At 43.0% G+C, this 26,181-nt stretch overlaps 2 protein-coding genes across 4 annotated transcripts in view; one reads left to right on the top strand and one right to left on the bottom strand.

The window, feature by feature from the left end:
* Positions 1–11,893, bottom strand: part of CUNH10orf105 (chromosome unknown C10orf105 homolog) — a 64,572-nt gene extending 52,679 nt beyond the window's left edge. Inside the window, exon 1 of the mRNA XM_089677096.1 lies at positions 11,739–11,893. The gene's annotated coding sequence lies outside the window, so the exon portion shown is untranslated. The remainder of the gene's footprint in view (positions 1–11,738) is intronic.
* The window catches only part of CDH23 (cadherin related 23), a 1,300,862-nt gene that overhangs the window by 1,003,364 nt on the left and 271,317 nt on the right, over positions 1–26,181 (top strand). For all 3 annotated transcript variants that reach the window (XM_089677099.1, XM_089677097.1, XM_089677098.1), the window contains exon 28: positions 24,920–24,980. In XM_089677099.1, coding sequence (XP_089533225.1) covers positions 24,920–24,980 — 61 coding nt within the window. The remainder of the gene's footprint in view (positions 1–24,919; positions 24,981–26,181) is intronic.

Here is a 26,181-nt window from a genome sequence, read left to right as displayed (position 1 = left end):
CAATATCCTGCTGGCCAGGCTCTGTCATATTTATAGGCCAGTCTGCCACACTGCCAGACCTCCTGCCTGGGATTGGTCAGACTCCCATAAATATGCAGATCAGCTCCTCCTAGCTTCCAACTACTGACTTTTAGAAGCTTCTACAAGCTTCTAGAACAAGTGGAGCCACCAGAGGATTGACCTGACGTAATCCCTCTGCCTGACACCCAGGCTTCTAGCAAGCTTCTAGCTACCCTAAATAAACTATCTACACTAGAGGGCGCTACAAAAGCTTGACCCACACTGCGTTCTACCCACTATGACTTTGGAGGCATTCTCCTGTCTGGCCTGGCCACCACTGTTATACCTTTCCCTGCATGTGTCAAACACATCTAAGTGTAAATCCTTACAGAGGTCAGTAGGTACAGAAATCTTCAGGTATGTGGAATGCATGCCTTAGAATAAAATGGGCATAAACTATCTGATAATAGCAACAATGCCTTCAATCCCAAGCATCACTTGTAATAATAACCCTGTTTATGATTTTCAAAGGGTTGGTAATAAGCACCTAAACAACAAACTAAATGTAATAATGAGAAATGTATAGCTATATGTTCCAGGCTAAAACAACAACATTATATGTTAAATTAAATACAGCTGGGCAAATTAGAGCTGGAGAGCAACTTGGGAAAGTTGGAAATCAATACGTTTAACAGCATTATGCAATGCTAAGCAGCAACAAGGAAAAGTAAACAAGTAACCTGGGAGGTAAACACATGTGATTCCAATTACCTCTATATAAATCATTTGTAAGGCTACACCTGGAATATGAGGTCCATTTTTGGCACTGGATTGTAAAAAGGGCACAGGAGTTTTGAAGAGTGTTTGGGGAAAGGTAGGGGAGTGCAAATAAATGAATTAAATTATATATTGGTAAAAGGGATTGAATATCTTACAGTGAAAGACTATAGATATTGGCTATGATCAGTTTGGAAAAAGAACATCTTAGAGGTAATATAAATAATGTTTTTCAAGAGTTCATCTCTTGAAAATCTATAAAGCGGCCTTACACCGGACCACCTCCCCATCTCCCTATCTCCCTTGTCCCTGCTGTAGTTACCTCCCACAATCCTAAGCTGTCAGGGGTCCAGCAAGATGCTCCACCACTGGCAGGGGGACTTATAGTTACATAGTTAGTCGGGCTGAAAAAAAGACAAATCCATCCAGTTCAACCATAAAAAAAAACACAGTTGATCCTGGGGAAGGCAAAAAACCCAGCAAAGCATGATCCAATTTGCTCCTGCAGGGAAAAAATTCCTTCCTGATCCCCCGAGAGGCAATTGGATATTTACCTGGATCAACTTTACCTATAAATGTGAGTAACCAGTTATATTCTGTGTATCCAATAAAGAATCCAGGCCTTTTTTTACAACAATCCATTGAGCTGGCAAGAACCAACACTTGAGGAAGTTCCACATTTTCACAGCTCTTACTGTAAAGAAACCTTTCCATATTAGTGATCAGGTTTTATTTATTTTTTTAAAACCTTTATCCCAAAAGGAGAAACAAACTGTTTGCTGTAAAGCAGGATACACACTATCAGTTTTTTTTCATTCAGCCAGTGGGCTGACCAAAATAAACTGACAGATTCCTACATCCATACAAGTGATGTGGATGCAGGAATCCCTCCACCGGAACATTGTATTCTTACAGTGGGGACCCTCTGCTGCCAGAATACACTGATCAGTGCTGCAGCCTATTGGCTGCAAGCCACTGTTTGAACAGGGTTTTCCAGCTGTCCTATTCAACACAAGCTGATTTAAAGATCGGCTTCTGTCGAAATGGGAGGCTACACATAGATCAAAATTCAAGTGGGCTTGCTGAACTGGCCTGAATTGCAACCCCAATGTACCAGCCTTAAAGGATAAGTTCACCTTTTAGACAAAAAAAAACCAACAAAAAACACACTTTTTTTTTCAGGTAAAACAAATGTGCATTTATTATTTTTGTCTACAGGAGCCTGGCAAGCATTGCACCAGTGATCAGTAGGTCGCTGATGCCATGCAGGTCTCCTGCAGACCTGTCAGAATATCTGCTTCTGACAGGAAGCTTTAATGAAATACCATGGTGCTCCACAGCGCTGTGGTAGTCCATTGCAAACTATAAGCCCACAGCCGCTAAGGAGCCCACGGCCACGCTGTTTACAAATATGACAGATAGTATGGGGAGACTTCTCCCCGTTCTGTCAGAGGGAGGGGAGGCGGGCAGCAGCTGCAGCTGCAGCTATGGGAACACGTTACATGTTCCACCTTAAATATGGGTGGAACCTGTAACATGTTCCCAATGGTGAACTTATCCTTTAAAGTGTTACTAAACCCACAACAGTCAAATCAGTCTGTATATGCAATGAAGCATGCTTGTTGTACTCACTGTGGAACCTAAGGGGTTATTGCTCTGCACTGTGTAAAAAAGGCTGTTTGATTCTGTCTTCTCTAATCCTCCCCTTCTTCTACTGTCCCCAGTCCATCTGCTGATAGTACAGAACCTTTGGGGCAAGCTGCACATGCTCAGTTTGATGTGCAGCTTAAGTTTTGTTTTTTTCCTGTGAGAGTGCATGTGATAAGCACAGGGCCAATCAGCACTGCCCAGACAGAGGGTCAGGGGATATGCAACCTCACAGGATAATCAGGGGAGAACAAAAACTCCTCCTACAAGCTTCAATCAGTGCTCTGTTGGACACTGATAGAAGTCCCAAGACTGCTATATACTGTTGATGAGAAAAGGTATTTAGCAATTTAAATTTACTAAAATAATTGCATTTCCATGTTATGTGTACTGTGGGAGACAAGATATAGTGAAAGCAGGGTTCTGGGTTTAGTAACACTTTCAAGTCTTATAAAGGGTTAGCTGGCATTTAGCTTGTGATGGATAGCAGAAATATTATTTTATTTTTTGTGTTGTTTTGTTAACAGGTGTGGCCAACAGCCAGCTTGTCTGCTTTGTTTATAATTTGAAGTCCCTGTGAGCCGCAGGGGGTTGGAGGTGAGAGTTATCCCAGTAGGGAGCTCAGACAGCATGGTGTCTTATGGCTGTGAAAAGCCAGACGTGTCGGCCCCGGGAGCTTGGGGCTTGGTCAATTGAAAGGGCCATATACTGTCCCTATGTGGGAAAGATTCTTAGAATGGGGGAGCTTGAGTCAGGATGGACAGAACCGTTCATAGCTGAGACCTAACTTTGAGATGCATTGAACTGTACTTTGCTTTGTGCACTGCTGGGACTTGTGGTCTTATATTGCTTGTGTAGTCTTGAAGCTGTGGCCAAGACACACAGCTCTCTGAAGACCCGTGAGAAGTTGGTGCCTATCTGCCTAGACTTCCTCTGCTGAGGCCGCTGCTAGCTGGTGAGTCCTTGGATCGCTACTCTGTGAACTGCCCTCTGCTGAGTACCTGGACCTCCTGCCTGCCAGAGCTGCCTTCTGCTGTGTGCCCTGATTACCCTGCCTGCCAGAGCTGCCTTCTGCTGTGTGCCCTGATTACCCTGCCTGCCAGAGCTGCCTTCTGCTATGTGCCCTGATTACCCTGCCTTACAGAGCTGCCTTCTGCTGTGTGCCCTGATTACCCTGCCTGCCAGAGCTACCTTCTGCTGTGTGCCCTGATTACCCTGCCTGCCAGAGCTGCCTTCTGCTGTGTGCTCGAATTATCTTTGCCTGAACTGCCCCTCTGCTGTGTGCCCGGATTGCCTATTGTCTGCCAGCCGCCCCTTCTGCTGTGCTCGGATTATCTTTGCCTTAACTGCCCCTCTGCTGTGTGCCCAGATTGCCCATTGTCTGCCAGCCTGCCCGGACCAGGGGCGGACTGACCATTTGGAAACTCGGGCACTGCCCGATGGCCCTAGGTCAGTAGGGGGCCCCATGAGATGCCCCTGGTACCTTTTTCATAGGCTTTTTTGAGTTTGGGCAAGGACACAGGGGCCCCATGATCCCCTACTGGCCGGGGGCCCCATGAGTTGTCAGTCCGCCCCTGGCCCGGACTTACCCATTGTCTGTCTGAACTGCCCTGTTGTAGCCTGGACTTTACCCATTACCTGCCTGAACTGTCCCTCTGCTGTGTGCCCTGGACTTAACCCTTGCTGCACCGATCAAGTGCCCCAAATCCCTCAATAAAAACCTTGTGTGCCCACTGCTCTCCGCATGTGTTCTGTCTCACCTACACCTCCGTCACATAACTTCAATTTGTTAATTCCACCTAAATCTGCTAGTTTAACACTGCCTTCTCCCCAGTCTGACAATGCTGCTGTCCAAAGGGGTCTGCTTTGCTACTTCATCCAAAAGGCAGACTAGCCAGGTTACCAGCTGAAATAAAGGGGAAAAAAAGCCTAACAAAAGAAAGCTAATGCAGCCACCACATCTGAGGATTGGTAAGCTGCAATGCATTGTATTTTTAGTTTTGGGTAAATACCTTTTTAAATGTTTTAAACAGTTTTTTCAAGCAAGATGAACTTTCGTACCAGGCTCTCCTCTGTACACATCCAAGAATTTACGGAAGTGATGGGGCATTGTCCTGCATATGTAACCACTCACTTGTGAGCCTCTGTCTGCAGAAATAGACAGACAAAGGTGGAATACCAGGACCAACATATTGTATTGTACAAATAAAATGCAGTGCTTAAACATTCTAAACGAAATAAAGTTCAAAAGTGATTCAAAATGTTCATAAGGGAAATATCGAATGATGAAATCAAAGCAGAACAGTCCCCAAATGCCATGATGAGATAGGAAGACTTCAGAAGATAGCCAATGTGACATCAACCACTTGCATGCAAGGCTTACCAGCAGGGGCGGACTGACCATTCGGAATCTCGGGCACTGCCCGAGGGCCCGGGGTCAGTAAGGGGCCCCATGAGATGTCCCTGGTACCTTTCATAGGTTTTTTTGGGTGTGGTTTGAGTGTGGGCAAGGACACGGGCCCCATGATCCCCTATTGCCCGGGGGGCCCCATGAGTAAGCCCCTGCTTACCAGAAAGTGTGTGATCTCCTATTAAGAGTGGTCAATCACACTTTTTAAAAAGGGTCCTCCAATGAAATGGATGGAGAGAATCTTCCTCTGGACACCCTGCATATTGTATTGTTTGCTGCTGGCTACAGTTATCTGCTTCTGTAGGAATAGCAGAACTTTAGATAGAATACAGCAGTTCATACAAATAAATCTTGTCATGTTGGCATCAGCAGGGAGTGATCACTACCTGACCAGCATTTACTATGAAGTATTTTGATAGCTAACTCCTCTTTAAAGTCTACGCAGACTTAGCTTCAAACTGAGCATAAACACAGCATCACAGACAAGGCTGGAGCCTTTTATCCTCTGAGTGATTGATGGGGAGTAGCATTCATTTATAAATCTCTTTGTAGGTTTGCTATTGATATAGTTTATTTTATTCTACCAAATACTTATAGTCATGGACTGTCCCTGTTTTCTAGCTACAACAGAGTTTCCTGGAAGTGACTGTTTTTTTTTGTTTTTTTTGTGTGTTTGTGTGCATACCAACTGTACAGTAAAATCCATAATTTTCTGTAAGATCCTTATTATGCATATATTTGCTGCAATTTACCATAACTGTCACTGGAAAGCATATTTTAAAAAAAGTAGGCTATTTGGGGCACAGTTGCCTGTCTAGAGTCACCAGTTTGTGCCCTGCTGATTTGCATTATTTATTTATTACAGGCACTTATGTAGCACCGTCAATTTATACAGCGCTTTACAAATACATATTGTACATTTACATCAGTCCCTAACCCTCAAGGAGCATATCATCTAAGGCTCCTAACTCACATTCATACCTACACATACTAGGACAATTTACATACCAGCATGTCTTTGGAGTGTGGGAGGAAACTAGAGTACCCGGAGAAAACCCACATAGGCACAAGGAGAACATGAAAACTCCAGGCAGGTGGTGCCATGGTTGAGATTCGAGCCAATGACCCTAGTGCACCAACCATTTAGCCACCATGCTGCCCCTTCTATAATTAGAATCTGTGGTGCGTGGGAAAGTTGAATTCAAAAGAGCATTTAAATGCTAAAAGCCTCATTTTCAGGGTATGGCGTATCTGTGATTGTGAGCTGGAAGGTTAAGTAAGGCAGTCCTTCATAGCAAGCAATAGCAAACCAGTGTTCAGGGCTACAATGCATCCAGAAAGTATTCACAGCGCTTACCTTTTGCCACATTTTGTTATGTTACAGCCTTATTCCAAAATGGATTAAATTCATTTTTTTCCTCAACATTCTACAAACAATACCCCATAATGACGTGAAAGAAGTTCGTTTTGAAATCTTTGCAATTTATTAAAAATAAAAAATGAAAAAAAACTTGGCATTCAGGCCAAAGAGTTCAATCTTTTTTCATCAAACCAGAGAGCTTTGTTTCTCTTGGTCTGAGAGTCCCTCGGGTGCCTTTTGGCAAACTCCAGGCAGGCTGACATTTGCCTTTTACTGAGGAGTGGCCTCGGTCTGGCCACTCTACCATACAGGCCTGATTGGTGGAGTGCTGTAGAGATGGTTGTTCTTCTGGAAGGTTCTCCTCTCTCCACAGAGAATGCTGGAGCTCTTTCAGAGTGATCATCTGGTGCTTGGTTACCTCCCTGGCTAAGGCCCTTCTCCCTCATTTTGGCTGGGCGGTCCACTCTAGGAAAATTCATGGTGGTTCCAAACTTCTTCCATTTACAGATGATGGAGGCCACTGTGCTCATTGGGACCTTCAATGCTGCAGAAATTTTTCTGTACCCTTCCTCAGACCTGTGCCTTGATACAATTCTATCTTGGAGGTTTACGGACAACTCCTTGGACTTCATGGATTGGTTTGTGATCTGACATGCACTGTTAATTGTGGGACCTTATATAGACAGGTTTATGCCTTTCCTAATCATGTCCAATCAACTGAATTTCCCACAGGTGGACTCCAATCAAGTTGTGGAAACATCTCAAGGATGATCAGTGGGAACAAGATGCACCAGAGCTCAATTTTGAGTGTCATGGCAAAGGCTGTGAATACTTCTGTACTTTTTTTTTTTTCGTTTTTAATAATTTGCAAAGATTTCAAAACAAACTTCTTTCACGTTGTCATTATGGGGTATTGTTTGTAGAATGTTGAGGGAAAAAATAAATTTTATGCATTCTGGAATAAGGTTTTAACATAACAAAATGTGGCAAAAGATAAGCGCTGTGAATACTTTCTGAATGCACTGCATCTCTAAATGGCAAATGCTGGAAGAAGAAGACATTGGTGATCCTTCTCCACATACTAATGTCCTCTCTACTGTCATAATGGGTTCTTTGTATCAAATGTATCTATTGACAAAAATAAAAAAAGCCATATGTCACAGAGTGTTACACAGAATAACACTAGGGGAAATTCAATATAGCTGCTGCTCCACTTTTCTGACATTAATCCCTCTTGTTAATGTATTGTGCAAAATTCATGAATCATTGGCAATACTTCTGGTTCTGACAGCGACTTGTGCACCAAATTCATATAGTTCTAAAATGGACCACTTTTACATTGTGTCACATTGAATGCACTGAATGTAAAAAGTGGTATAGCATGAACCAAAGTCAAGTACAAGTTCTAGACAGGTACATGAATTTGATGCATTCTGCACCACTTTTAGAATGCATGAGAGACACTGTCACAAAATCTGCCTGCTCCGGTCTTTATGAATTCCGGGGAATATGTGCTTTGATTTTTTTTGACTGAGCTTTTTACTGAACCATGCAAGGCGATTGAGGTAAAAATCCATTTGTTTTGCTGGAGTGGCAACGCTGAGAATCTGTCAATAAAATGACAAACAGCACTGTCACCTGTCTGGCCACAGTCTGCTCCTGTCAGGGGCGGACTGATCATTTGGAAACTCTGGCACTGCCTGAGGGCCTGGGGTCAGTAGGGGGCCCCATGAGATGCCCCTGGTACCTTTTTCATAGGTTTTTTTTAATTTGGGCAAGGACACAGGGGCCCCATTATCCCTTATTGCCCGGGGGCCTCATGAGTTGTCAGTCCGCCCCTGGCACCTGTACAACAGTAGTATGTGCTCATGTAAAGTACTCTATTACATGCCTCTAATGCAGGCAGAACATACAGGGATTTTGGGAGGTGTAGTTTTATTGTTGGATGCATTACAATGTTCTGACACATGGATGCCACAACAAATTGCATTGCCTTAGTAGAGGTAATGGGAACCCAACAATGGGGTAGATTTACTAAAGCTGGTGAACTCAGAATCTGGTGCAGCTGTGCATGGCAGCCAATCAGCTTCACCAGATTTTGCACTCTCCAACTCCAGTAAATAACCCCCAATGTGTTATAGAGGGTGTAGATCTACTTTTAACCACATCTATAGTCTACTCTCAAAACATTTTTTAAAAATACCATACTGTTTTTGTATAACAATACAAACCATTAGAATGGCCTAGTAACATTGTGCTTTACATTCACGCTATTAGACAATGTTATGTTGGGGGCTACTAAACAAACTTCAATTCTTCTGACCCCTTCAGCAATATGCTAATTAATAGGGTGTGTATGTGGGAGCTAGTACTCTCAGTGAAAAAACAGGGGCAGGACAAGGCATAGCCAGCCACTGAATGGAAAGTTACAAGCTTGTCTATCAACAGTGACAACATTCATTTCTCCTGGTATGTCAGCGTATTCTGCTGTTATTCTGGGGGTACTACTTATATGAGGCTGGCAATGCTGTCCTGAATTCATAAATGCTGGGATAATATTGTCACCCTAAGGCTACGTTCACACTAGTGTTGTGTGCAGGCAGCAGAGAGGCGTTTGGGAAGCGTTTTTACCGCTTCCCAAACGCCTCTGCCAATTCTGCACATTACAGCACATGGTGCTGTTCTAACGGGAGCGCTTGCGTCACGGCAAAACGGATGCCTCTGGTCGAGTCAGGAGGCGTTGAAGCCTCCTATTCTAGTCTATGATGCCACTCCGCAAACGCCCGGCCGGGCGTTTGCAGTGCGGTTGCGGGACGTTTGCGGAGCGGTAACACCATTCAAACTGCATTATAGGCATTTGTGGGGCATTTTTAATGCTCGTCAAACGCCTAGCAACCGCCGCTAAACCACGCATGCGGCGTTTGCCGAGCGTTAAAAAACGCTCCGCAAACGCCGGACCAACGCCAAACGCTATAGGGGCGCTTGGCAAGCGTTGGTAAAAGCGTTGGTAAAACAGCCAAATGTGAACGAGCCCTTACAAGGAAGCTGCATGCTCTGGATTTGACTGGCAGGATAAATAGGTTAGTTTGTCACTTTGCAGGAAGACTCAGAAAAAAATAACGTAAGCAGATATAGTTAAGTGTTTTGCTGCACAACATTTTATTTATTTGCTAATAGTTCTACTGTAAGGGCTTGTGTACACTGTAGTTAGACTCCAAAGCAAGTCAAACACAAAATGCTTTTGTGTTGCATTTATCTGATTTTGACTTGCTTTTCATTAGTGTGCAGGTTGCTTCAAGCTGTTTGACATTGGTATTGAAATGCTTTAAACTGCTTGACATTCACTTGTATGAGGAAGAAATAAAATCATGTAAATACACCCCAGTTGGCAGATCCTCTCCAATATGTCCTCATTCCTCCAGGGCATGTACAATCATTTACCGGCTTCCTGCATGTTCCTTCCCTGATTGGCTAACATAGCTGAATATTACACTCCCACCTACCAAAAGTTTTGGCGTGGGCTTTTTTTTTAAAGTATATTGGTATTGAATAATAGCATGCAGGAAGATAAACAGAAATGCATCTGCAAAGTTTTGATGTAAATCGGTCCTATAGAATAAAATGAGTGCATTTTATCATAATTGAAAAAGCCAGAATCTGGAACAGCTGTCCATGGCAGCCAATCAGCTTTTAGCTTTCATTTTAAAAGTTTAACTGAATAAGCTGAAGATGGAAGCTGATTGATTGCCATGCACAACTGCTCCAAAATTGGTCTGCTCCAGTTTTGCTAAATTACCCCAATGTATTATGATATGTTTATTCCATTTTCATGTATTTGAAAATGTACCAAAATATATTTCAATATGTCTGGTGTGATAAGCCATTACTGCATTTAAAGTCTCATCAAAAAATGCATGGAAGGTTCTTATTGCTCCTGTGTGTGCATTCTCCTTACAGGCATTTTCATAAGACCCTTGCTTTGAGGTCCTCAAAGGCAGGTCCACACTTGACTTGTTATATACACTTGTTCTAAGAGGTACAATTTTTACAGATGCTTTTAAAATGTTTGCTAATAGTTTTAAATAAAAGATCAATTCATGGTAAATCAACAGTTTTGCTTCAAACCCCTCCCCTCAATTGCATGTTTATATTTCCTTCACTCCCTCATTGCTCTGTTCAGTGCTAGGAGTTGAAGAAACACTTGGTACTTCCAGGTATGTAGGAGCATGTGACTACTCCATCTATCAGTGCTGGGCCAACCAGCAGGTGTGGCGGAGCATGTAACTCACTCCATCTAACAGCGCTGAGCCAGTCAATGAGTATGGAGAAACACGTGACCCACTCCATCTAGCAGCTGTAGGTCAATCAACTGGTATGGAGGGGCATGTGACCCACTCCATCTAACAGCGCTGAGCCAGTCAGTGAGTATGGAGGAACATATGACCCACTCCACCTAGCAGCTCAAGGCCAATCGACTGGTATGGAGGAGCATGTGACCCACTCCATCTAACAGCACTGAGCCAGTCAATGAGTATAGAGAAACACGTGACCCACTCCATCTAGCAGCTGTAGGCCAATCAACTGGTATGGAGGGGCATGTGACCCACTCCATCTAACAGCGCTGAGCCAGTCAGTGAGTATGGAGGAACATATGACCCACTCCACCTAGCAGCTCAAGGCCAATCGACTGGTATGGAGGAGCATGTGACCCACTCCATCTAACAGCACTGAGCCAGTCAATGAGTATGGAGAAACACGTGACCTACTCCTTCTAGCAGCTCTAGGCCAATCAATTGGTATGGAGGGGCATGTGACCCACTCCATCTAACAGCTCTGGACCAATCAATGGATATGGAAGAGCAGATAGTTCTTGACCAGTCACTGCTGTTACATGGGCATCCATAACCCTTGGTGTGTTGTGACAACTCTTAGATTGTAAGCTCCAAGGGGCAGGGCCCTCCTAACCCTCTTGTATTGAACTGTATTGTTGCTGTATTGTCTTCTTTTATATTGTAAAGCGCTGAGCAAACTGTTGGCGCTATATAAATCCTGTATAATAATAATTATTATAATAACTTTTAGCTTACACAGGATTTTCCTTCAATCCTTGTTGCTGAACGGAGTAGTGAGGGAGTGAAGGAATGTAAGTATACGTTGCTGGGAAGGCAAGGTGAACCAGATATTCTACATTAGTCTTTCATCGAACTTCTCAATTATTACATGAACAAAGCATAGGTTCACTTGAAGCCCAAGAAAACAGGGATATGATACCTAATCAAAACCCCTCTGTAAAAGATGTATTTTAAAAATGGTGAAGATGTTATCGCTGTGCTATAAAAAATTCAGGCTGACATTACTCTTAGACCCGTATTTAGAGACTGGAAACAGGAGTACCAGCAGTGACTGTGCTTCTTGCTGTGTTGGCATTTTTTTAACATACCTATAGCAGGCTGACCCAGAATGTAAACTCATTGAACCAGAATGGCCCCATCAGCACTGCTGAAAAGACAATCCACAACAATTTATGAAATAAAAAAAGTCTACCTGACTATAAGATTTTCTCATCCACTCCGCAGTCCTCTCATGCTTTTGGCTTTCTCTGCTGGTTGCCTGTTTTTTCCAAGTTCGGTGCCCTTTGCTTTGGGGGAGGATGGAAAGATAGAGGCAGCATGAGGGAGGAGAGGGGAGTGGGTGATGCAGACAAAGGAGAGAAAGCAAGAAGTTTGGGAAAGCAAGTTACTACTTCTGCTTCAATACTTATGCGTCTTTGAGCCAGAGATAAACAACAGACTTTATTACCGTTGCCACACTTTCAATACTGTTGCAATCCAGTCAACGTCTTAATGTATTCATTGTTAAATGTATTCCTCTAGAAACTTTAAGTCTATCTCCCAAGCAACTCCTTTTCCCCCTGTGGGATGTTTACATGGTACAGTCTGGTAGCAGGATTTTGTTCTCTGAATGCCAGCCTTCAGGTTGCTCTGAAGTTGAGATGGGCTTAAAAGGGGGGGAGGGAGGGATGTTTTGAAGGTTTGTATAAAGAATCTCTTTATATTCCTCCCTTGAAGCAGATTTCCTTCCATGAGTGTTTAATTTAACATTTCCAGTTTTAACACGCTCTTCTTTGCCTTTCTCACTACTGCTGATTAAATGTATAATATAAACACCGAAGAAGCTATTAATTTGTAGTTTGCAAGGATGCAAGCTTAACGCATGGAACGTGCTGGAAGTGCAACAGAGCTGTAATAACAGGTGTTTACACCAATACAGTATCACTATGTGAGCTTGTAATATGCAAATAGCACAGATGTTTCATACAAATTGTTAACAAAAAGATTTGCAATCACGTGTCCAGCGGCTTTTCTATCCAATCACACTCAAGCATCAGAGTGCACACATTCTGCATCATGTCCGCCATCACAGGTGAAATCAACTGGGGAATTTTGTTTCACTGAAACATGAAGGGTTCTATTGCTGATCTCATATTAAACAAATCCTAGTTGCATACCTCCCAATTGTCTGAGATGTGAAAAAGGGACACTGTTCAGCAGAATGCAGGCAAAGGACATACCTATGCTATGCATCCATTGATGCGGTCAGAAAGAATTAATATGCAAAATGGCTGGCCAAACTCACAAGTGTTCACCAATGAAGGCCACTTGAGCCCATAGGGAAAGGAAGCCTTGACTGATGGAAGAATGGCATAATAAGTGGGTATGGTCATACATAAGCAACAAAGTTAAAGTAGGCAAAGGACATACCTATGCTATGCATCCATTGATGTGGCCAGAAAGAATTAATATGCAAAATGGCTGGCCAAACTCACAAGTGCTCACCAATGAATGCCACTTGAGCCCATAGGGAAAGGAAGCCTTGATGGATGGGAGCATGGCTTAATAAGTGGGTGTTGTCACGGTGCCTCCACCAACATGCGACGATCCCACGATTGTGACGTCTATTATGTCACGATCACGGCGTCAGATTCCAGACCTTCTCACCAAAACTCGTGACCGAAGGGCTAGCCGACCTGAAACCGCAATGCAACGTGCGTAACAATGCCACACCCAGCTGCACCCTGCACAACGATTTTCCAGCTAATGGAGCACAGATCGATGTACCAGCAGCCTGAGCTATTGTTACTGGGTCAGGTTAATTACGCAAATAACCCTTCACACTGCCACCACCTCCTTTTTATTCAGAGAAAGAGGAAACTTGGCGTTCAGCTATAACACTATAATGGTTGATATAATCGTCTGTATAAATCGGTCATAACACAGGCCAATTATACAGAGTATTAAAACAAACAGTAGTGTCTCTTTAAAGGCAGGGATTTGTAAATTGCAATTAAGAGCTATAGAAACAGTTCAACACTTTCAGAAAGAAAGATTTATTACTAAAAGGGTAAAACAAGTGCAATAAATATATTTACAGAGAAGATGTAACTAAGATATATATATATATATATACAGAAAACAGCACAGCAAAGAGATAACGGAAAAATTAAAGGGTTAAGTTACTTGCCATTAAGCCTTGGATGTAAGCAGATCACGTTTCAGAGCGAAAGGCACAGGTCTCCCCAGATGGTATATTGATGTTAAAAATGGGAGATGTCTTCAACTTAGCCTACTCTTAGGCTGGACAGCCTGTTTTAAAGTTTCCCAGCAGGGGGTGGTTCTGAAGTAAAAGACCAATCCCCTGTTTAGGGAGGGATCGTCAGGCGGAACCCTAAATTGGAGCCAACATCTTTCATAATTCATATTCTGGTCCATAACTTCCCATCTGCACAAGCCACAGTCCACCCGTGGGTATATTATTATGCATTCTGAAGGACCCTCTGCACACTGGTATACCCTTTCATGCAAACTATGCAATAAATAGGGATATTTAGTTCGCACATATTGCAATACATGCTTAAGCTGGCCAACTGCGTCAAAGTAATCCCTCTATGGCCAGTCCTACTCTGCCCTGCCTACGCAAGTGCTACTGTGGACACAAAGCTAGCATAGGGGAAAAGACACAATGGGGAGAGCTACAAGGTTCAGGTCTGGCTACTGACCCAACAATACAACAAACAAGAGATCCCTGTGCTCAAATCCATACAGCTAGTGCATGCATTTATCCATCAGGTGCTAAAGGGGTGTAACCACATAACACTAGAAATTCTGAAGGGCCCTCTGCACACTGGTATACCGTTTCAAGCAAACTATGCAATAAATAGGGATATTTAGTTCGCACATATTGCAATACATGCTTAAGCTGGCCAACTGCGTCAAAGTAATCCCTCTATGGCCAGTCCTACTCTGCCCTGCCTACGCAAGTGCTACTGTGGACACAATGCTAGCATAGGGGAAAAGACACAATGGGGAGAGCTACAAGGTTCAGGTCTGGCTACTGACCCAACAATACAACAAACAAGAGATCCCTGTGCTCAAATCCATACAGCTAGTGCATGCATTTATCCATCAGGTGCTAAAGGGGTGTTACCACATAACACTAGAAATTCTGAAGGACCCTCTGCACACTGGTATATACCCTTTCAAGCAAACTATGCAATAAATAGGGATATTTGGTTTACACATATTGCAATACATGCTTAAGCTGGCCAACTGCGTCAAAGTAATCCCTCTATGGCCAGTCCTACTCTGCCCTGCCTACGCAAGTGCTACTGTGGACACAATGCTAGCATAGGGGAAAAGACACAATGGGGAGAGCTACAAGGTTCAGGTCTGGCTACTGACCCAACAATACAACAAACGAGATCTCCCCATTGTGTCTTTTCCCTTCTTCCGTCCCTTCTTCTGGGTAGTGGTGCTGTCCCCCTAAAAAATGCCACCCTAGGCAAATACCTTGTTTGCCGTGTGGTAAATACGCCCCTGCCTCTTCCACATCTTCACTGATCTGTTTACTTGCACTGAGTCAGTGACTAAAGTACTGAAGGTGGATAGCAGATAGCAGAATTTGCAGAAGGCAGTAAGAGAGCGATTCACACCAGACATCCCAAGAATATTGCTACACTGAAACAGTTTTGTGAAGAGGAGTGGTCCAAAATTACTCCAGATCGTTGTGCAGGTCTGATCTGCAACTACAGGAAACGTTTGGTTGAGGTTATTGCTGCCAAGGGAGGGTCAACCAGTTATTAAGTCCAAAGGTTCACATACTTTTTCCTCCCTGCACTGTGAATGTTTACATGTTATGTGCAATTAAACCATGGCAACATCTAATGTTTGTGTAGTATTATGTTCAGCAGACTGTGTTCTTCTATTGTTGTGACTTAGATGACGTACAGAGGACATTTTATGCCCAATTCATGCAAAACTCCACGTAATCCCAAGGGGTTCACATACTTTTTCTTGCAACTGTATATTGTACACTCACATCAGTCCCTGCCTCTCAAGGAGTGTACAGTATAAGAATCCAATCCCATGTTACATTGGACATTGTCCTATGGACACAGCTGATCATGTGATGTTGTAAATGGCCAATCACAGTGGCCTTTTACCACATAATCAGCTGTCTTCAATGACACAGCAGATCACCAGGTAAATACAGTTGCCGGTTATCGGCTGCACTCTTCTCACGCTGTGACAGCGTGAGGAAAGTACTGCCAATAACCGGCAATTGTCAGAGAAGAGATTGGCACTGATGACCAGGGCCCAGCAATGCTGCCAGCAGTGCCACCTACCAGTGTCCAGCAGTGCCACCCATCAGTGCCCATCAGTGCCACACACCGATGCCCAGCAGTGCCATCAGTCAGTGCTGCCCATCAGTGTTCATCAGTGCCGTCTATCAGTGCCCATCATTGCTGCATATCAGTGCAGCATCATGAGTGCTGCCTATCCCTGCCACCTCATCAGTGCCCATCAGTGCTGCCTATCAGTGCAGCCTCATTAATGCACATCAGTGAAGAAGAAAAATTACCTGTTTGCAAAATTTTTTAACAGAAACAAAGATAAACTTTTTTTTCAAATTGTTTGCGCTTTTTTTTTGTTTATAGCGCAAAAATTAAGTACCCAGTGGGGACTAAATACCACCAAAAGAAATCTCTATCTGTGTGAAAAAAATTATAAAAATGTTATATGGGTACAATGTTGCATGTCCGTGCAATTGTCATTCAAAGTGCAACAGCGCCAAAAGCTGAAAATTGGCCTGGGCAGGAAGGGGGTATAAGTGTCCGGTAGACAAGTGGTTAAAGCAGGGGTGGGCAACTCTGGCCCTCCAGCTGTTGGTGAACTACAAGTCCCATCATGCCTCTGCCTTTGGGTGTCATGCTTGTAACTGTCAGTTTTGCAATGCCTTATGGGACTTGTAGTTCTACAACAGCTGGAGGGCCACAGTTGCCCACCCCTGGGTTAAAGTGTAGTAGAATACCGGAGGACCCAGAGGATACTTGCATAAGCACAGGGAGAACATACAAACTCCATGCAGGTAGAAAAGTGGTTGGGATTTAAACCGATGACCCTAATGCAGATGCATTTGTCTTTTATATAGATAGGTAAGGTTTTCACTCTGTCAAATATACAACATATTTTGTGTCTCTGGATGGCCACTTCGCCAAGATGGTAAACACAGATACCACATAAATGGTTTAAAATATTGAAAATGATAAGTTCTATAGCCAATGCTTTAATGTTCAGGTCATATATACAGTACATCTATCTCGGATCTTGTCAGTCTGAATCCATTGCAATTTGCCCATAAAACAAAGAAACATGTACTAGCCATCAGCTAAAGCGCTGAGCAAACTGTTGGCGCTATATAAATCCTGTATAATAATAATAATAATCAGCAAACTTTGGTAGTAGTAGTGGTAAGAACGAAAGTGTAAGAGGAGTATTTGTGGGCTCGTTTCATCATAACAAATACCACTCACATACTGAATGGTACATACAGCTGTCAGAAATCTCAGGATACATACAGGCCATGCAGAGGGTTGAATAATCCTGTGCTATTCCCATGCAGGTGCTTTTAATTAGAGGAAGACAAGTGGCATACCCCATATTTCCGGCTATGTGAGAGGCATCAGTCCTGCACAGGGGTGGACTGACAACTCATGGGGCCCCTGGGCAATAGGGGATCATGGGGCCCCTGTGTCCTTGCCCAAACTCAAAAAAGCCTATGAAAAAGGTACCAGGGGCATTTCATGGGGCCCCCTACTGACCCTGGGCCCTCGGGCAGTGCCAAATGGTCAGTCCGCCCTTGGTCCTGTATAAGCTCCAGGTCATTGGAGGGGGGGAGTGGTGAAGAGGAGGTTAGTGTAAGCTTCTGCAGGAGCCATTATAAAAGTGAATTCTGTGCCCTGCATGGGGCAAAGATGATTTTAAAGCTTAAAAACTGAATAGAATTTCTACATTGTTTCAGTATGCTGTAAAACACGAGCTACTCATAAATGTGTATTTTAAGTACTTACTTCACCACCCAAGTAACTCAAAGGGTCTACAAGTTTTTTGGGTGAACCATATTAGTGTAATTATTCTATGTTAATATCCTTTTTCAAAACATAGCCTATTGTGATTAAAATGTTTTCCGAATGTTTATGCAACATTCAGAATGCAGATATTTTCATTTGAAATTTAGAAGGAAAGAGTAAACCACAGTGATATGTCATTCTGTTGTGTCTGGGTTGAGGCTATCTCAACAAATGTGGTTTCATGTAATGCTGAGAACTGTGCTTTTATGGAGGATCTTGCAATTTAGACTGTTAGAGCCCACATCAACCAATGTAAAAAAAACAGTTCTTTTAGATTTAAAACTATATACATAGAATACCATTATGGGCAAATTAAAACATACAATAGCTGCATAAAGTATTACTAAAGAAGCAGCAATGAAATCCAGTATGCAAAATCTACAGTAGTGTATTTGTGGCTAGAGAACTTAAAACAGATTCCATATCAAAATCAAACACTAGGTGGCAGCAATGTCAAACTTTTAACATATTTGTTCATAAAAGAATGAATGTTTAAAAATGCCTTTCCTGTATTTCAACAGACACAATTTTTGTATACAAAGGTATTAATAAAGCTTTGCTCATTGAACTTGCATCTTTATAAATCCCCTAAATTAACTTAACAGAATGTATTATTATCACTGGTCAGGCATAATATGCTTGCCTATATAAAACTGCAATTTATAAGGAAGGTTCTGCACAGATAAAGATTTGGTCCAATGTTGGCTTAAAGTGGTTGCAAAGGCTCAAGGTTTTTTACCTTCATGCATTCTATGCTTGAAAGGTAAAAACCTTCTGTGTGCAGCAGTGTACCCAGCCCCCCTAATACTCACCTGAATCTCATCGCGATCCGTCGATGTGCATAACAGCCTCAACTGTCCTGGGTTTCTACCTCCTCATTGGTTGAGACAGTAAGGCTCTGTGTGTGAATGGACACAGGGAGCAGGGCTTGGGAACACACCTGCTCGGGTGCCCCCCATAGCAAGCTGCTTGCTATGGGGGCACCCAACAGAAAAGAACCAGGAGCGCCGGCAGGGGGCCCGAGAAGAGGAGGATCCGGGCTGCACTGTGCAAAACCACTGCACACAGCAGGTAAGTATAACATGTTTGTTATTTTACAAAAAAAAGGAACCTTTATTATTGCTTTAGAGCTGAAATTCAGGTATGGATCTTTTTGCATAACTACATTGGTCCAGCTTGGATGCATGTATTAATGTAAACAGATCAAACTGTGCAAATTCCCAATGCCTCTAATATACAAAGCTGCAAATATTAAAGAGGATATCCTCTCTTCACACAAACCTTGTTATATAAATATTGCGCTCTGTATAACATTTTTACAAACTCCACTTGTCAATACATATTCACTATGAGGTCACATATACCTAGGAAAAGTGATCAAATCAATGAAAAACAAATAGTGACATGTAGTTCATACAAAAACACAGTAAAGTCTGTATGGATATAAAGTTCCACAACCAATAGTGAAAGCCGTGTTCCAATACTGTAAATATAATATTGATGTTGTGAATCCTATTTTCCCGATTATTCGCCAATGTGTGCACCACCACCCAGTGAATAAATGGAGGCTTACCAGAAACAGAGACCCCTTAACTATAGGGGGTCTGAACCAGCCATGCGATATAGGGTGTCATCCAATTCTCCATGCCATGCCTGGATCAAGGATCTCCCAAGCCTCACAAACCAATATGTGAACTCCAATAAGATGCCAAATAATATCATGAAAGAAAAAACATGCCTCTCATAGTGCAATAAGTCTGACTATCTTTTATTTAGGCAAATAAAAATTCTACTTACAAGCTGTAGGGTACTGACAAGCATTAAAAAAAAGGCTTCCAAGATGGCCGACAGCTCGATGACATCAGAGGGTAGCTCCGCCTGGATAGTCAAACTTATTGCACTATGAGAGTTTCATGATATTATTTGGCATCTTATTGGAGTTCACATATTGGTTTGTGAGGCTTGGGAGGTCCTTGATCCGGGCATGGCGTGGAGAATTGGATGACACCCTATATCACATGGCTGGTTGAGACCCCCTATAATTAAGGGGTCTTTGTTTCTGATAAGCCTCCATTTATTCACTCAGTGTTGGTGCACACATTGGCAAATAATCGGGAAAATAGGATTCACAACATCAATATTATATTGAAAGTATTGGAACACGGCTTTCACTATTGATTGTGGAGCTTTATATCCATACAGACTTTACTGTGTTTTTGTATGAACTACATGTCACTATTTATTTGTTTTTCATTGATTTTATCACTTTTTATAGGTATATGTGACCTCCTAGTGAATATGTATTGAGAAGTGGAGTTTGTAAAAAATGTTATACAGAGAGCAATATTTTATATAGTAAGATTTGGATGCATGTATGCATGTGCCATGATTGCTGCTATCTTCCTTGTCCTATGCCAAGTGCCTGTTCTGCTGCATAGCAAACACTGGGTGACTAGCTTGGTACAGGCACCATTCAAAAAATGCAAATCTTTTTTTGATTGGGTGAGGTGGAGAGTTGGGTGGTGATGTCATGATCTGCACCTCTTCCAATTAGACAATGCTTTGCATTCATTGAGAAAATGCAATGTATTCTCTGAATGGCACCATGCTGCGAGAATGACCCCCCTGTGTTCACTATGCAGCAGGACAGCCATTCATCATGGGACCCAGAAGTTAGGGGCAATCAGTGTAATAGTGGCTCCTGCTACAGTGTTTTCCAGCATCCACAGGGATCCGACCGGTTTGGCACATACATACAGGACCAGCACCAGCATAAGGCAGCTTAGACAGCTAGCTGCCTTAGGGCACCAGGATGGTGAATATCCAAATCTCCAGTTACTTGCTGGGGATTCTGATTTTTAAACTCCCTGTCTCATACCTCCCAACCAGGTTCTTAACAAAGTCCTGGCAACCTGCAGATTCCAACCACATTCCTCAGTCCTGCTGCCTTTTACATTCTGATTCAGGCTGAGGCAGAAGAGACACTGACTGCTTCCAGCGCCATGCTGCAGAGAGTGCATATGGTGTGGGAGCCTCTTCTGCCTCTGTGTTCCCGGGCCACCAAAGTGGAGGAGAGCCAGATCCCTCTGCTTTGCTGTTACTCCATCCCTGCTCTGAACTTCTCCCTCCCTCCTGGTTTGCTGAAGTTCCTACCTTGTCCTGCATGTGGAGGGACTGATCAGGTACTGAAGAACAGAACTCTGAATGAGAGCTTTTGCTGCCATGCAGAGATGGGTGAGCAGAGCTCCCTGGCATGAGGATAGCAAGGGAAGAGCTGTGGCAAGTTCTTTAGTTTACTGACACTGCTGTGTCTCTCTTCTCCAAGCCCTGAAGAACATCTCTCCTGTCATGATGTCCTATAGGGCTGGGAAAGTGGAGACAGGTCCCTCCTATCAACCCTTAGTCCCCCCCCCCAATGTATGCAGGGGGGGGCAATGTGTTTGGGGCAATGTTTACACAGAGGGGGAAATGGGTACCGGTGGGGGGCAGTGTGCACAGAGGGCAATGTGTGCAGAGGGTGAGCAGTGTCTGTGCAGGTGGAAAGGGAGACTGTGTGTATAGGGGGGCAGTGTGTACAGTTGGTGAATTGAATCTTACCTAAATCGCATGTTTCTTCATTAGATTCTATGTTGTATTAAGCCACGCCTATGCCTATTCAATTTAATCCATCCATGGTCAGTGTCTCTCTAAAAGTGTTCCTCATTCTCATGTTCTAAAGTTGGGAGGTATATTGTCTTATTGTCTTGTTAGTCATTCCCTAACACTGGGGAAGGGGTTCCGCAAATCGTACCGGCCCTGCATACATACATAAATTGGTCCAAGCTGAACTAATGTAGCTATACAAAAACACAATACCTAAACTTCAGCTTTAATTAGCTACTGTATTCCAAACCTATTGTAAGAATGAAGGTCAGTCATTTTGTTATAAAATCTTTGCCTATCTCATGGAGTATCCATCAGGGCTATCGCCACTCAACCCTCCTGAATGCATTGCTAACAGAACCACTGACTTCTTGGATCCTTGCAGATTATATTTGACCTTCACGAAGAGGATTTGGAAGAATGCATTTCTTTATATGCAAACGATTAACTAGTTTACCTGACTGACCCACAATCTTCCATTGACTGTTTTTACTAAAATATTGACAAATACTTGGGGTTTCAGGTTAACTAGAATTCTTCTCTCTTATTTCCAGAAAAGGTCTGTTTTCACATCTTTCTTATGGGACTGTTCATCTCATTGTCTCTTGAGAGATATTTTATAATCCATTTTTTAATATATTTATTTCTACCCTACACACATTTACACATTGGTGGTTTTATCTGCTACTAATAATGCTTGTACAGCCCCGAAGGCTCCAAATTTGTCCTCCTATGAATGAAAAAATAGGGCTACATGTGGCTCCCATCTTTACCTCAATCAAAGCTTATTCCAGCCCCCAAACACCACATATGGACTAACCATGGGTTGTTCTTGTTTCTTCTGTTCCCTCCTGGTGTTGGATCTGAAGTGTGTTTATAAACTATACTCTAAATATAAATGTAAGGCCGAAGGAATGGCTTGGTTACCTCTACCTGAGCTGCATCAAACTCAAACTCTCCAACGACCTTCTAACCGCCAAAGCTAATGGCCACTATTCAGTGCTCCTACTCCTTGACCTCTCTGCGGCCTTCGACACAGTTGACCACCCCCTCCTCCTCAAAATACTACACTCCCTCGGCCTCAGAGATTATGCTCTCTCCTGGCTCTCATCCTACCTGTCACAATGCTCTTTCAGCGTTACCTATAATGCTACCACCTCCCCCTCACTCCCCCTCTCTGTTGGGGTCCCTCAAGGCTCTGTCCTTGGGCCCCTTCTCTTCTCCATCTACACCTCCTCCCTTGGCCAACTCATACACTCTCACAGCTTCAACTACCACCTCTATGCCGACGACACACAAATCTATCTCTCAACCCCCCACCTCACCCCCTCGGTCTCTGCCCGAATCACACACCTACTGAGCGACATATCAGATTGGATGTCGCTCCACTTCCTTAAACTGAATCTCTCCAAAACCGAGTTTCTTGTCTTCCCCCCAGCCCGAACCCCACCCCCCATTGACTTCTCCATCACATCCAACAACGCCAATATCAAACCCGCCCTGCAGGCCAGAGTACTTGGTGTCATTCTGGATTCCAACCTATCCTTCCAGCCCCAAGTCCAATCTTTAACAAACTCGTGCAGACTCCACCTCCGCAACATCGCCACTAAACAGGTCATCCACTCCCTCATCATATCACAACTCGACTACTGCAACTCCCTCCTCACTGGCCTGCCTCGCCGCTGGCTATCCCCGCTTCAGTCGATCCTGAATACGGCTGCCAGACTCATTCATCTATCCAACTGCTCCGTTTCCGCCACCCCCCTCTGCCAATCCCTCCACTGGCTTCCGATTGCGCAACGGATCCTTAAAATCCTAACACTGACGTACAAAGCCGTCCACCATACTGCTCCGAACTACATCACCGACCTAATATCCAAGTACCGCCCAGCACGCACACTCCGCTCCTCACAAGACCTCCTTCTCTCTAGTTCCCTGGTCTCCTCCTCCCATGCCCGCCTCCAGGACTTCTCCAGGGTGTCACCCATCCTCTGGAACTCCCTTACCCAACCCATCAGATTATCACCTACTCTCCTTTAGGCGCACCCTGAAAACCCATCTCTTCAGGGAAGCCTACCCCCTGCTAACTTGACCGACCTCCTCCACTCTTCCTACCACTCCATCCCTCACAGCTATCTCCTCCTGTACCACTATCCCGTCCCTTCTAGATTGTAAGCTCGAAAGAGCAGGGCCCTCGATCCCCTCATGTTTTGCATTGTATTGGTATTGTTCTGTCACATGTTCTGTCCCCCTTTGTAATGTACAGCGCTGAGTGAACTATCGGCGCTTTATAAATACTGTATAATAATAATAATAATAATCTGCCTCACACAGCCCTTGGCCACAATTGAAAGCCAGTAATAGTGTATACCAGGGGCAGACTGACCATTTGGCAGGTAAGCATTTGAATGCTCTCAGTGCTTCCTTAGGCACTAGGCAGCATTCTGAGTAAAAGGACGTAAAGTCTGTATTTAACCTAAAATGTAATTCCAAATGTAAGAGCCTGTACAATAATTTGCAATGATAAATAAAGTAAGGAAATGAAAGCAAACAGCATACATATCCAGACAGTTGAGTGGATCCAAAATAAAGCAACATTTAATTGTCCAAACCTGACTTTTTTTTAAGGTGTTCTTGCCCAACAGCCACCTCAGGCTCCATGATATATGTATGTGGTTGCCGATCACCAGATAGTGGAAGTGCACAGTTGCGCAGAACTCAGACGAACTGGGGCATTAAAAAATACTATTACCATCCCTAACCCAAAACTTGACAAAAGTGCTAATATCATATAAAAACTTACCATAACTTTTAAGGATCTTGCGCATCAAATGCATGGTGTATATTTTTTTTTCTTATTGCCTATTACAATTATTCAACTTCCTTGATTTGTTTTCAAACCAGAACTGTAGAAATGAGAAATGAAAGTTTTTGCTAAAGACAGCAAACAATATTTCCTAGTACAAGCTTGGTTGATTGGACCCTAATAGAGCATTTTGTGGCTTAAAGTGGAACTTCACTTAATCTGAGCATCACAAATCAAAAAATGCTGTTTAATTCATTTTTAATATTATAACAAACACACCCATCCATCCATGTGTCCATGCTTTATTTTGCTGAAAAATCACTTTGATACATGCCCTCTAGCCTTTCTGGCCATGGCCATCTTGAGTAAGGGCAGATGATTCACGTAGCATTTACTTCCTAAAATCCATCTGCCCTTAGGTCAGTCATGCAGACAGGAGGGTGTGCTTAGCTGAGAAAACCCCTCCTCCTCTGCTGAAGACTCCTGGGATGTATGGCATCATTTGCCTAGGCATGGAAACCAGGAAGTAACTGAAAAAATGTTTTAAAAAGTTTAAAACAAGTAAATGTGATATACCTCGCTATCTATTTACTAATGCTAGCAGCATATTGATTAACAATAGTCCGTGTTGACTGGGAGGGTGAAGTTCTTCTTTAACTTCTAAGATGTGGCCACTTTAATGGCTTTTAGTTTAAAATCACATTCATTGTGTTATTTAAAAATAGAAGTACATAAAATCCGTTTTTGTGGTTTTGCGTCCTTTCAAGGTTAAATGATGGAAATTTTCAGTGTTGTATTTTTTCTTTCCAGCTGGAAGCTAGTGATGCAGACGAGGGGGAGAATGGGCGAGTTTGGTACCGTATTGTCAGTGGTAAGCAAACAAAAAGATCTTTCACTAACTGCCAGTGATTCCTTAACTAACAAAATGTCTTTATCCTTCTTTTCATCTTTGTTCATTGTAGCTTTTGCACATACAAAATCAAATATTTGTGATCATGTTGTAATAATTTCCAATCATTTATTCATGTGTCATCAAATGAATGAGTGTTTGTTCCCATTAAATGCCTCTGGTTAACATACATCATTTTATTAACAGGTTCATTGTCAGGAATAGAATTGCTTCTTGTTTTGTCCTGAGTGAGTTAATCTGAAGGATTATTGCTTTTGGTCAGCAGTATTACAAGCTGATTTGTTCTTAGAATGACCATCCATGGCCGATTTTCTGGCTGATACAACACAGTGCCAAGCATTATTTATCAGGTGCCGGTGTGGATGGCCTCCTTAAAGAGCCTTGTCAGGAGATAAACATGATTGCTGCCATGGCCTAACACTGCATATTAAACAATGATAGTTGCCTGATGATATGCTAAACTTCTTGTTTCAAAACAAAGAAGCAGATCAGAACTTCTGACTTTTATCTGACAATATGCCTACTAGTTCTGCGTCTGACTTTAAAAGTATTGAAGCCAGTCAACATAGCAGTCCAGCAACTAGTACTTTTGAAAACAGTCAGCTATGGCAGCCTCCATACTCACTTCTTTTGCTTATTTTAATTTGCTATTTGAGCTGTGCTTGGCCGTTTTGTTTAGGCGCAGTGTAAAGGACCTTAACTTTGGTCCCATTGAGATGATTTACACTGCAAAACAGCCAGGTGCATGTACACATAGGGGGAACCACTGCTTATTGTGCAGACAGATGTAGGGGGGGTTTATATTTTGCTAAAAGGGTAGTCAACAACTTCCCTAATGAGTGTACACAGGTTTGTTTCAGAGACCAAAATATTTAGCATTTTTCGCAGATATTTTCCACCGTAAAAATGTCTGTAATCAGAATGTAAGGGCCTATTCACACCTCCTGTAAAAAAAAAAGGTATGTGAATAGCAACAGTTCACACTGGTGCCTTGTGCTGATATGTGCTGGTTTGCAATGGCATAATAGTTGATGTGTGTTAGCTTCATAAATATGTAGAGGAAACAGCAAGCCAGGTTTGGCTCCTCTGCCATGCCTTACTCGCTTTTCACATTCTAGAAAGTGAGAAGAAACATTCTTGTTAAAATGCAGCCCACCACATT

This window comes from Staurois parvus, unplaced genomic scaffold (genome assembly GCF_062004578.1).
Source record: "Staurois parvus isolate SC_StPar_1 unplaced genomic scaffold, SC_StPar_1.0 ptg000177l, whole genome shotgun sequence".
NCBI classification, from domain to species: domain Eukaryota; kingdom Metazoa; phylum Chordata; class Amphibia; order Anura; family Ranidae; genus Staurois; species Staurois parvus.
Note: the sequence above shows the minus strand (reverse complement) of the source record. Positions and strands in the feature narration are given on the sequence as shown.